General features: G+C 33.5%; 1 protein-coding gene across 1 annotated transcript in view; it reads right to left on the bottom strand.

The window, feature by feature from the left end:
- LOC145291110 (uncharacterized) overlaps positions 1 to 14,261 on the bottom strand; it is a 129,705-nt gene that overhangs the window by 42,638 nt on the left and 72,806 nt on the right. The window contains exons 23-26 of the mRNA XM_080136626.1: positions 13,852 to 13,971; positions 12,313 to 12,432; positions 8,021 to 8,140; positions 5,521 to 5,640 (exon numbers count right to left, since the gene is read on the bottom strand). Coding sequence (XP_079992752.1) covers positions 5,521 to 5,640; positions 8,021 to 8,140; positions 12,313 to 12,432; positions 13,852 to 13,971 — 480 coding nt within the window. The remainder of the gene's footprint in view (positions 1 to 5,520; positions 5,641 to 8,020; positions 8,141 to 12,312; positions 12,433 to 13,851; positions 13,972 to 14,261) is intronic.

Here is a 14,261-nt window from a genome sequence, read left to right as displayed (position 1 = left end):
AATTTGTCGTTATTTGTTTTGATTTATTTTTTATTTATTTCATTGATAACGAGCCTGGGTGCCTGGCGTTTCCCGGGTGGTTGTAGGCGTGTGTTCAGAAAAAACATTTGGTATTAGGCAAGCAGGCTCGAACCCGTACCGCGAAGGAGGAAAAGAACGTGAAAAAAAAGAAGATAATATTGAATTAAATGAGTTGGTAATTAATTTTTGCCCAGGTAGAAGATACTGGGACAAGGACGAAAAAAAAAATTAAATCGATAGTGGGAAAAACTCAAAAACGTGGGGTAATTAGTCTTCCTCGCTAACCATTAGGCCAAAAGCTAATATTGAATTAAGTGAGTTGGTAATTAACTTAAGAATCATAGGAGTCGCTACCCACGTGTAGAAAGGAACGTTGCTTTTAAACCTGGCCGGAGGCTAGTTCAGCTTCCCGTTTTTCGTCGTTTTATTTATTTGTTTCCCCACGAATACAAATTAGACACAATGTCGTTTTTGATGTTGGGAAAAAGCAGCCCCCCCAAAAAGGGGGGCACTCTGGCAGTATCCAAATAAATAGTAATAATCTCAGTATGAAAGTTTTCTCCTACATTAACAAAGGACGAAATACAGAACAGATACTACTCAGCCGGAAGACCAGGCGCCAGCTGATTGCGTTCGAATAGTTTTGCTTTATTTCTACAAAAAAGACAAACAAATACTCGAAACAACGGCACGGGGGAAAATTTTTTAAAACTCGATAAAAAAAAGATAGCGACGATGTTCTTTTGCGAATCTTCGATATTAGGATCTAGGAAGTATAAGAAAAATTCTCCTGAAATCTAAACGTACAAGAGAACTCCCAGCTAATATATATACGAATATACACAAACGCTCACGTCTGTCTTGTCTTTTATATAATAGACTAGCCTAGGCCCCCGGCGTTTCCCGGGTGCTTGTAGGTGTAAGCAAATGTGGTAGTAGGCAGGCAGGCTTGAATTCGATAGGCGACGGAAGTGAAAGAAAACCTGATGTCTTACCTCAACGCCATGACGCGACCAGAAGTGTTAAGCGTTCAATTTAAACGCAGTCAATCAAAAAGATGGCTTGCAGAAATGGCGTTGCTTTTAAACCTCCGAAGAAGGCCGTTTTTCATGTGGGGGGAAAAACAGCTAAGCTAAAACAAAAAAGGGATCACTCTGGCAGTATCCTAATGAATAGTAATTGTCTTAGCATGAAGGGTTTTTCCTACATTGACCAAGAATGAATTACAGAACAGATACTTCCCGAGTGAAGGCCGAGAGTTGGCGGTTTATTTATTTATTTGCTTCTTCACGAAAGCAAATTAGATACAAGATCATGTTTAATGTGAGTAGAAAACCAGCTCCCCCCAAAAGGGGGGACACTCTAGTAGTTTCTAAATAATAGTAATTGTCCCAGTATGAAAGATTTCCTCTACATTGACAAAGGACAAATTACAGAACACATACTATCCGGCAGGAAAGCCGGGAGTTGGCGGGGTATTTATTTGCTTCCCCACGAAAATTAATAGGACACAAGGTCGTTTTAAATGTGAGAGAAAAACCAGCTCCTCTAAAAAGGGGACACTCGGGACGTGGTCAAAATAAATAGCAATTATCTTATATGAAGGGTTTCCGCCACATTGACCGAAGCCCAATTTACTTAAAAACGTAATTGTCTGATATGAAAGGTTTCCTCCACATTGACCGAAAACTAATTACTCAAGTGTCAAGTGAATCATCAGAACAGATACTACACTTTGAGGTATCAAATATTTTATTCACATCTAAAATATATAAAATACAAAAAACAAACAAAAAAAAAATGAACAAAAAATTTAGGAACTTAAACAAAACAGATTTCTCTTAGCTAGTATTTTTTACCGTGTTTACCCTTCCGTAATGTGGAGGGGTTTTCCTACTTAAAGCCAATTTTTAAAACATTTTGTATTTTCATGAAAATACAAAAACATTAACAATAATAATAATATTTCATTTGTGTCGAGGGTGTAAAAAAATAAAAGCTATGGTTAGTAAGGCCCTTCTTGCTCTAAATTGATAGACCGCCCGTTTCACTCTGGTTTGTAAAGGAACCAGGGTTTCGCGGTCAGCCTCTAAGTATGGGGGAGATTCTCTATATGGGAAGGAAAAACAGGAGAGAAAAGAGAAAATTGGTGGGTGAGGGAGTAGGCAATATTAGTGTTTGCTTTCTCCTCCAAAATGGGTGGAATTTCGAGGTTGGCAAAGAAAAGATTGTGGTTTGGGGGGGATTTACTTGTCTAGCTAAGAGTCTAAAAAAGTTGGGCTAGGCGGGGGTCAGACAAATCCTAGACCGCACCCTCCACACCTACATGTATTCACATTTAGCTTCTCTTCATACACAGAGATTTGCTACATGTATCCATCTTCTTTCAAAAACCGCGCGATGCAGCCTTCTTCTATCACATCTGATCTTCACCCGTAGTTGGTGTTTAAAGAAAGCGATCAGATTCTGATGAGAAAAAGACAGCCCCCCCGGTCATCTTGCAGTCGCGACGTCCAAATCATCATTCTCGCTACGGCCAAGATTACAATGTAGACAATTTGTCTTTCCCGGTTCCATGGCGGCCTCATATTGTCCACGATGTTGGATATAGTAATCAGCGAGGGGCGATGCAGGCCGTTACCTCGCTGACATACAACCAGTACCGGCGGAGTTCGCAGCAATCAAAGAAAGCATGATTAGTCGTTTTTACGGCTGTTGTTCCGCAACGGGGACAAGCAGATGACTCCACAAAACCGGAACTGCATTGTATGTTGTTGAGCGGAAGTGCATTCGGCCCAATCGCCAGGTCAGAGAGAACTCTGAATAATTCAAATGAGTCAAACCTGGCGTCCAACTCCACGCGGAGAGGATCTCACTCTGCTGCCAACCCACACGCATGCAGAGTGAGTCGTCGGTGCTCCCCGTTACTAGACCCCTGTAGAGTTCCCTACCGGTAGCAGTCACAAGATCGCTGAACCTTTGTAGTAGTTATAGCACGGCTTGTCACTCTTTTAGGAAGGCAGATTCTCCCCGCGGCCTGCGACGACTCTTGACAAAGGGGTCGAGAATGAGGTCCGGAAAGGAGGCAGTAACTGTGGAGTGCCACGGTTGATCTTCTTCAGGAAAGCCAGTCTCTCGGCGTCTCGATGATACTTTAAGTCTGGCATTCCCAGGCTTCCCTCGCACGGACGTTAGATACAGACCTGTCTGCTCACCTAGTTTCTTCCTTTGTCCCAGAGAGGCGATGACAAGAGTTCGACAAGAGCTTTTAGGTGTTGTGCAGGCACGAGAAGTACAGCCAGTCGGTAAAGGATGAGAGGAAAGACGTATGTAGCGCATGCCTCGGCTCTACCCTTTAAGGGAAGTTTCCTAGGAAGCCACAAATTGACTGCAGCCGCCACCTTTGAGCGCACGTCCGATCAATTTTTGTTGAGCTAGAGACCCGGTCCGAACCAGGCGCCAAGGATCCGAACCAGATCTCAGCCCGGAAGGCCGGTAGTTGGCAATTGCATTCGATTGATTTCGCTTTATTTATACGAAAAAGACAAACAAACATCCGAGATAACGGGCCGGTGGGAACTTTTTAAAACTCGACAAAAAAAAAAAAAAAAAAAAGATAGAGACGATGTCCGTTTGCGAATCTGAGATATTACGATCTGGGAAGTATGCGAAAACTTCTGGAATCTAACTAATACGAGAACCCCGACACAAAATACCTTTCGTGGACATACACAAACGCTCGTGCCCATTTTGCTTTTTATGTATTAGATGTTATTTAAAAACGTTCAACTACCATGGAATTTCCTCGGCTTCTACTAGATATACATTATACTACAACATAAATGAAGTTTAAAAAACAAAATAAACAAATTAATAAGCAAAATGAAAATACCTATTCGAATCAAGTCGAACAAATCTATTGGAAATGCATTTGTTGAAGAACATAATCAAATCGAAACATAATCAGTATCTGCTTTGTATTTTTAAAGGCTTTTTACCTAAAGAAACGGTAAATTGAGTGATTTATTTTATGTACTAGCAGATGTACCCGGCGTTGCCCGGTATTAAACGTAACATATTAATTCCTTTAAAAAAGGAAGTAAAAGAATATGATACGAAACTGACACATGCGCATTTGTGCATTATGTTTTTTTTTTCTAAACAGTTCACTTCTTGTAAGTAACAAATAAGAGAACATACTCGACCTGAGATCGAAATCAAAATCTAAATACAGTGACTCAAGTACGATAACAATTAGGCCAGTGTAACACGATTTTTAAAGGGTGTTTTCAAACTACTTATTTTTAATATAAGTAATCTGTAATGTGAACTATTCACGTAAGCAAATCGTAAACAGTACTTTTTCTGGGTGAAAGGGGATTAAAAAGTTTTCCACATGTCTGAATATCCTATATACCAAATTTAAATTCTGTAGATAAAAATTCGTTGAGTATATACGTTAAGAAATGTCCTTACACATAGTATAACTTTTATAGATATATTAAACTACCCGTGATCCGTTGGGGCAGTATGTTATATTAGCTATGGAATTAATGTATGAGCGTGACACTTGTGACGTAAACAAAATAATTTTCTGTTACATAACAGAAACATTTTTATGAAAGTATATTAAAATGAAAAAAGAATGTAGATAGATTTCTATGAGTCGTTCTGTTTAAAATTGTTTATTTTTGAAAAAAAAAACATATAGCCGTTGAATTATAAGTGGTTGGCTATACTTATAGGTAAATGGGCACTGAACAGATACCATAACACTTGAAGTTTAATTCAAATTTTGATATATCTTTTAATTTAAACGCGAAAAAAAACAACAACAATTGGGACGCTAAAAACGTACACAGTAAAACAATACGTTTTATTGTCGCGTTGATTATTTATTTGTAACGCAAATAAAAAACATATTTTCAGGGTTATTTATGTTGGTAGTGCAGAAGAAAATGTATGAATGTTTTTTTAAGAAAGGAGTATTTAAAAATGAAGAATCAATTTAAAAACAAAAGGAAGGCGATGGGTAAATCGCCGTTGTAAAATGCTCTTATGGTTGTAAACGGGTTAAAGTAGATTTATTTGTAAGAAAATTGCGTTAAAATAATTTAAACGTAATACGGAAATGAACGATGTAAAAAAATGTAGAAAATATTACCAATTGTTTATTTGAATAAATTAAACAAAAAAAACATTTGGGACGCTGAAAATGTACACAGTAAAACAATACGTTTAATTGTCGTGTTGATTATTTGTTTATGTATGCATGCGCAACTGGAAGTCGTAAACCGGATGTTGGATTACAGCACCCGTTACAAGGTAATTTGAGTTTTATAATTATATAGATAGATAGATAATATGAACATGTTTGAGAAATATCAAAATGCATATAAACTCCTGAATAAATTGTTGGATTTAATAAGATATTGATCATACCTGAGTATAATTTTCGGAGATATATTTAGTATCAATATAGAAATTAAATATATTTACCTTTGACAGGACAACCTTTTCGTGTACAACTGATTTGACCGGTTTCCTGGCAAGTGCAACCATTACATTCGATCCAGAAACGTTCTCCGTAGTTGTATTTTTGTCCTTTATACTCGCATCCTGTATACAAAATAAAATTAAAAATTACTAAACACATTAACAATTTTATAGAATTATTTTTTTTTATTTATGAGTTTTATGTTATGTTTATATTTTGCCAAAATACAATGTTATTTCCTACTAATACAAATACAATCTATTTATAACTCTAGAAAATTTCGTTAGCGGAATTAAACTTTGCGAAATCATAAAAAAACATGCACTGCGCAACACACCGGGCAGATTTCCTCCCGATTTTCAAATAAACAAAAATAAATAAATAAATAAATAAATATATAAATAAATAAATAAAACTCCAAAAAATGTTGTTTAAAGAAAGAAAACTCATAAACATCTTCACCGAAAAAAATATTATACATAAACAATGACAAGTCTGAGATCATGTACAACGTGTAAAAATAATTTTGTGTACAAAACGGTCTTTTATTTGTAATGTAAAAAAGTACAAAATATAAGAACCGAAAAACTGAAGGAAGAACGTCTCAAGCACACCAGAGAAAACTTGACAGGTTTCATGCGAAGAGAATCTAGCCGAAGAAAGAATTACGTGTTTACTCTTTCTCCGAAACACAGAACGAAGAACAAACATATAATCATGAAACAATACAACGTTACCAAGAAAGTGAAATATATTAAAATTAATATTTCCTGATTGAATTATTAAAAGAAACGCATTTTTAAAGGAAGTAAACATATTCTAAATTATGTTTCTAAGCGCTATCGTCCTGTAGTGCGTATGAGCGCATGGGAAAATAGCAGCAGCTACGCAGGGTAAACGACAAGCAATTGTATTAGACGAGTGTAACACGATTTTTAAAGAGCGTTTTCAAAATACTTATCTTTAATAGCAGCGTTTGAACGCGTATGCAAATTTGAAAGTGTGTGCGAGCTGGTGCGAAAAGAAAATGAAAAAAAAAAATAGACACCACGTGGTCGGAAGGAGAAACAAAGTCGGCACCAAAGGAGAAGGATGTGGAAAGTGAAGGCGAGAATGGGCTGACTGTGGCCAGCGTGCTGTTGGAAGAAAGATAAACGCTAACCAGTGGAGATGCACATATAGCTACGCAGTGGCAGAGGGACGTTTTTTTTTTTAGTGATGAGCTGGGAGAGTAACGGTAATAAACTCTATGGTTAAAAAAGAAAAAGAAATGCCGACCCGGATTCATGTAACGTTGTTTGTTTGTTCCTGCGACGTTACGTTATATTCCTAGACAAAAATGTAACGAAACGAAAATCGAGATGTAATTTAAAAAAGAGTACTCAAGCAATGCAACAAATAACGAAATTTAAATGTAAGAACCGAGAAACTTGAAAAACAAAACAAAAACATATTATTTTCTCTACAGATGTTGAAGTTAATAAAATGAAATAAATTTGATAAACATTGATGCTAACGAATCCGAGAAGAATATAAACGGATAGAATGTAAATATCTGATTACCGAGCTGTTATAGACGCCATTTTGAATTTTGTATTTTCAATTTTGTATTTTCAAAATGGCGAATCTTGTGTAGTGTGTAGTACTGAAATAATTATGGGGTCGTATAAAATAAATGATCCATGATTGAATATATATATATATGTGTGTGTGTGTGTGTGTGTGTGTGTGTGTGTATGCTCCGAAATGGGTGAGCCGATTTTTTTACTTTTCACACAAATAAACTTTATGTGTCTGGGAGTGTTCTTAGATAGGATTTATATTGGAATGCCTCCGATAAGTATCGAAAATTCATAATCTAAAAAAAAAACTCGATCAAAGAATTAAAAAAAACAGTCTGATTTTGACGCAATTTTACACCCTAATGTAGCCTAACATCACAAGTATACTTTAAAGTTTTATCATTGCGCAAGCAAAAGTGCCTGGCGCATAAAACAATATTAGGTGCTTTGATAAGATTTCGAAATAAATATCTCTGCTTAGAGAACAATTGATCCATGATTCTTGAGTTTTGCATTTTCAACTTTAATTTAAGCTATTATATGAAAATAATTTTATTAAATCAGTAGTAAGTTCTCTACAGTGCAATTTTATATTACAATATATTGCGTATAAAGTCACTGCGAAAAATCATATGAACCTTCCCGCGGTGCACCACGATGGGTCTCCGACTAGAGCAGGCAATCAATTAATTTGGTTGAAAAAAAAAAGGGTTATTTCATCAATTTCGGTGACAATAAAAGTATTTGAAATGTGAAACATTCGTTGATCCCCATTCAATCCCGGGCAACGTCAGGGTTCTCTGCTAGTGTATGATAAATATCAATATACTGATAAAGCCTCGAATATCCCGAAGTTTTTAAAAACACTATTCATGTTCTTTGGATATAGTTTTAGAGTTACTTTTATTGTCAATGCATAAAAAAATGTGTTTTTCTTTACCTTTTGGTGGACAAGCCATTCGGGTACAACTGACTGTATCCTTAGCACGACATTCACACGCATTACAATCGTCTTTAAACTTTTGTCCAACATCGTAACCGTTTCCTTTATGCCAACAGTCTGTATTAAAAAGAAATGCAAAAAGTAAAAACATTGCGAATTCCGCTTTTGAATATAAGCGTTGTTGCCTGATGAGGTCTCTGTGTATTATATCTAAATACTAAAAGGCTGAAATATGCTCATTACTGTGTAGCAACAAATTACTGCTTATGTAAAGAAAAATTGAAATATATATATATATATATATATATATATATATATATATATATATACCTACAAAGTTTAGTGACAGTAATATTAAAGCCTAGTTTTTTATTTAAATTCATAAAAACGGATATCTTAATATACTCAGCCATGGATATATGAGCACTACATGAAAGTTACTAACTTTTATATTCCTTTGAAAAATCAGCGTTATTTAACAAATTACTTATTAATTTTTTTATGTTTTGTTTTTAACGATTGGTTTCATTTCATTATTACGCTGAATTCTATTTGTGCATAGTTTCTACATTCTCCATCAGTGCGTAGAATTGAAGATGAAAACGTTGAAACACACACACACACACACACACACACACACACACACACACACACACATATACATATATGAATTGACCTTGTTGGTGCATGTATGAAAAAGTGCTTACTAAACTGCTCTCTGAATAGTGTTGATATACAGTATTTAGATATGTAGCAATGCTTTTCATTTATTTTTTAGCCTGCAAAAATTGCTGCTAAGGGGTCTAAATTGAAAACAAAGCACGTGACCTTGGCAAGTTAGGTCGAGTAAAACCCTACGCCTGCTGTCTCTTTTGCGCATGCTCCAAATTAAACATTCATAGCCATCGGTCCGTAACTCAGACGGTAACGACGCTGGAGAGATAGATAATGACTAAAGCTGGAGCGCTTAACGTTCTGGTTCCGATTCTAACGGATAGTACATAAGTTGTGTTCTTTAACATCTGAAGTCATTACTATACATTGTATATTATATAATAATCATATATTATTATGCATATAATAATTGATAGAGAATTGCTTTATCATAATAAATAAAAAAATCTATTTATGCGTATTTGACGACCGAGCAACGCCGGGCGGCTTGCTACTATATATATATATATATATATATTCCAAACGTGAGAGATGATATAATTATTTCCACGGCCAAACAACATCGCAGCTCACAAGAGCCATGGCAGCCAACAAACTGGAAGTCCAAGACTCGAGTTTCGCACTTGTGTGAACTCATCAGTTCATTTAATCTGAACTCGGGATTGAAACCCCGAGTCTCTTGTATGCGAGAGAAGTATTCTGACATTTTAGAAACACCTTTAGTCTACACCGACTCTTCACGATATAATTGATTCAATAATCAAGGGCCCGTTCTCGTAAATACCGAACGTCTTTCTGATCGGCAGTATTTATTAGGTAAGATCGTTTTACTGCGGATATTTTAACCATTATCTCTGAAGGCATATACCATGCATTAGATAAAGCGAGCTAGGCTAGGGCGATAATCTTTGATATACCCAATGCCCTTGACAGCGTCTTGCATCGAAAGCCTCTGATAAAAATTAAATCATACAGTATTTCTGGACGAATACATAATGCAATCAGATACATTCCATATCAGAGAAAAACAGAATTTGCCGTTAATGGTCTTGCATTTATACAACATGGTATTAATGAGGGTGTGAATCAGAGAACGATCACAATTAAGGACAAATATGGAACAAACCCATTGATTGGTTAAAACTATCCATAATTACTAAAAGGTGAATATATTGTAGTAATATACATAATTGACTATTAATAATATATACAATTTAATATTTATAACATATATAATGTAATATTTATAATATATATAATTTAATATTAATAATATATATAATTTAATACTTGTAATATATATATATATATATACATAATTTAATATTTATAATATATATAATTTAGTATTAATAATATACATAATTTAGCATATTATTAATATTTATAATATACATAATTTAATAATTATAATATACATAATTTAATATTATTAATATATATAATTTAATACTAAAATATATATAATACATAATTTAATATTAGTAATATATAAAATTTAATATTTGTAATATACATAATTTAATATGAATAATATACATAATTTAATAATTATAATATAACTAATCTAATATTAATAATATACATAAGTTAATATTCATAATATATATATTAATATAAATAATATATATAATTTAATACAAATGATATACATAATTCTATATTAATAATATACATAGTTTAATAATAATAATATGTATAATTTAATATTTTTAATATACATACATTAATATTAATAATATATATAATTTAATATCAATAATATATATAATTTAATGTTCATAATATATATACCTTAATACTAATAATATATATTATTTAATGTACATAATTTTACATAATAATATACATAATTTTATATTAATAGTATATATTTTTTAATTATAATATTATATATAATTTAATATATATAATGTATATAATTTAATGTTTATAATATACATCATTTAATATTAATAATATATATAATGTTATATTAGTTTAATCGGTTATATCGGTATAATATCTGCGTATGTGGAATAGTTTTCTTTAATTAATTTTAATTTTTTTGTAAACTTTAGTATAACACGTTTAAACATGTGTAACATTATTACAAAGAAAATGGCGGAGGTCAAAGAATTGATAACCTAAACATTTGACATATAACTTTACAGGTCAATGTGCAAAAATGACTCTTACGAAAAGTTTCCCTGGAAATTATTGAGAACATGCTCAGATCAAAACATAATTCAGTATCTACGTCGTTTTCAGTGTTTTATTGACCTATAACTAATAGCAAATTGATTGACGCTATATCATATACAAGATGAGCATATTTGATATTTATTAAACTCGAGATAAACTCTTGAATAAATCGTTGGATTTTATAGAATATTGAGTATCTCTCATATGATGATTTTGTTATCTTTTTAAACAATCAAGAGATTAATTTAATTTACTCTTTTCTGGACAACATATTAGCATACAGAAGACTTTACTAGCAAGCTACTAGGCATTGCCCAGTCGTAAAATACGCTTAAATATGATATTTTGATAAATACAGATTTCGTATTTATTATTATATTATATTGAACCTCAAAATATAGTAATGATTTAAAAAGTTAAAAGACTCGTCCGCCACTACCAAGAATCGAAACATAGCTAACGATTTACTTTTTTCTTAGGCGTTAATGCCTGACCTGTGACGAAATGTTTACTGCAAGGCTAAAAATTAAAACAGGAATTCATAGCTATTACGTTACACGCTCATACCAGCAATGCCGTCGTTCGACCATCACATGGCGGATTCAATTTTTATAATTTCCACACTTCTGCACCAATTTTGCACGACTAAAACCCAAATATAACGTTTCGCATGGGCTGGAATACTATATATATGTTTACTATAAACTTTCTACGCAAATATTACGCAAGTATAAATCATGTAGAGTATTTGCTTGAATATAATTACACGTAATAGTAAACTAAAGATGATCATCCCATAAGAAAACCGAAAAAACTAATAGAGAATTAATTAAAATGAATGTTTAAAAGAATATGCAAATGAGCTAGATCGTTTGCAGATGAATTCAATTTCATGACTCATATAGAACAAAGTTGTATTATCCTTTAAAATAAATAGAATAAAGGGGGTTTTAATAGGAATATGAATACACAAAACCCTCAACTTCATGGAAAATTCATGGAAGTATAGATAGAGATATAAGCTTATAGACGTTTATCAAACTAGACATAAAGTCGCTAATTTTTTTTTCGTTTCTCTTGGCCCCGAAAGGTCAAATGGCATTTGTGATACCAAGATGCTATCTAATTCAGTAGAGGACTGGGTAGGCTACTTTAGGGGGAGGGGGGTCACTTGGTGAGAAGTTTTCCATTTGGCGGCGCGACGATGCTTCCTCGCTTGTGTATCGTTTTCAGAGATATTAATGTTAACAATTGAAATACGCGTTCCAAACAAATATGATGGAAATAAAATAATAGCATATATAACGTAAAATAATAGCATATATATATAAAAAAAAAAATTAATCGTGGGATTTATTAGGATATCGATTATCTCTCGTATATTATATTTAGTTATTTTCAGAATCAATCTAGAGATGAATTTTATTTACCTTTTTCTGGACAAGCCATTAGTGTACAGAAAGTGTAACCATCAAGACCGCAGTTGCAAAGATTGCACTCGTCCCAGAAGCTTTGTCCATATTTGTACGTTTCCTTTTTATACAAACATTCTGTGTACAAAATAAAACATCAAAATTACAAAAGATATAAAAATGTTGTACTATTATGCTTTTTTAATTCATTCACGTTTTTGTGTTACTTGTTTAAAAAAAAACACTGCTATTGTCTTTTGATTAGGGTTTTTGTTTGGAGGATATTGTAAGTGATTGCATTCAAATCAAATAAACTGTCCAATAAATAATCAAACCTGGATGTGTTACGGCTTAGCCTTTCGTTTGTCCTACAACAACTTAGTGTCTCACATGTCGTATAACGGCTGAGCGTCTCGCATCTTTTATCGACATTTATTAGTTTTTTTTTTTTAATTACATTTTCATCCCAAATTGCCACTTTGGTGCAAGGGCTACTATCACGAGCAACAGCTACTGTGGTACTATGTAGGGATTTGGGCAGCAAGATGTCGGTTCACGTTACACTTAAGCTTCTGCACGTCAGTACAGTTGAGGAAGCAGGGACCTGGAATGGAATTCCAGAGTCTAGCAGTTCTGGGGAAGAAACTACTGGAGTAGAAAGATCTTTTACATCTAGGGATCGTTACTGTGTGGAGGTGGAATTTAGCTGCCTGTCGGATTTGTCGAGGGTGTTTATGTCATGGGGCACAAGTGCTTGTAGTTCGTCAGAGCATTCACCATTAAAATACTTGTAGAACAGGAAGAGGGATGAAATATTTCGTCTATGGGACAGAAGCTGAAGCTTAGATGCCAGTTCAATGCCTATCAGATTGGCGACTCTTATTTGAACCATGTCTAGGAGCGAGAGACTAGTAACAGATGCACTAGCCCAAACATGGCAGCCATACTCCATACAGGGGCGAATAGTGGCCTTATAAAGATACAGGATACGTTTGTTTGGAGTAATAATATGAGTGATTTGCTCAGTGCCCGTTTCTTCATTTTTAATTTTAAACTCGTGCACTTTAAATCCGCTGGAATGTTTTCGCATATTAGAAAGGAATTGTACTTCGAATCGATGAACGAATCAACCAAGTATATAGTCGCTGAAAAATCTAACACTTAAATAATGGGTATAATATCAAAGCAGTATCTGTGTATAACATATAAAAAGCTAAAATGGACTATAAAATTCTTCTGTAATATGGAATGTACAATTAAGGAATCGGGAAATCGAATTAAAAACGTGTCGACAACAGTGAAAGAAAAGGAGAAACGACTAAGGATTGATAGACATTGTTGCAAATGAAATCTAGCTAGGAAAAGAAGCATATTTTGTCACCATATTCTCTAGATATTTGGAAAATGTTCGTGATTTGGAATGAAGAACAGAATAAATTAACACACAAAACATCAAAACATGGCTAACAAAGTATTTATATTAAAATTAATGATTAGTTTGTAATTAAATTGTAAAGAGAAACAATGTATAATTGTCCATAAACAGAGTTTATTTACCTTGTGGTGGACAAACGTCTTCAGTACAACTGATCTTATTCATATAATGGCAGACGCACCAATTACAACCGTCTTTAAATTTTTGTCCATGACTGTAACCTTTTCCTTTATGCCAACAATCTGGGTAGAAAACAAAGAAAAAATACAATAATTTTATACTTTATAGATTTATTTACGTTTTTTTTAAAATTTTTGTCGTACAAAAAGAAAGATAAAATCACATATAATTTATGCAATTATCTTTATGGATTCATGTGCGTTTTACATATTTTCAAATGACAATGTTATCCCACAATAAAGACATGGTCAAGTACTAATTCGAGTAAATGCTTATAGCTTGATGTGAATTCTACAATAACAAACGCGTAAAATTAAAAAGCATAGAATCAGGAACACATACAGGAAGCATT

Source organism: Euprymna scolopes, chromosome 12, assembly GCF_053919585.1.
Source record: "Euprymna scolopes isolate OS-2025 chromosome 12, ASM5391958v1, whole genome shotgun sequence".
NCBI classification, from domain to species: domain Eukaryota; kingdom Metazoa; phylum Mollusca; class Cephalopoda; order Sepiida; family Sepiolidae; genus Euprymna; species Euprymna scolopes.
The sequence above is the reverse complement of the archived record's forward strand: the minus strand, read 5'-3'. Positions and strand labels throughout refer to the sequence as shown.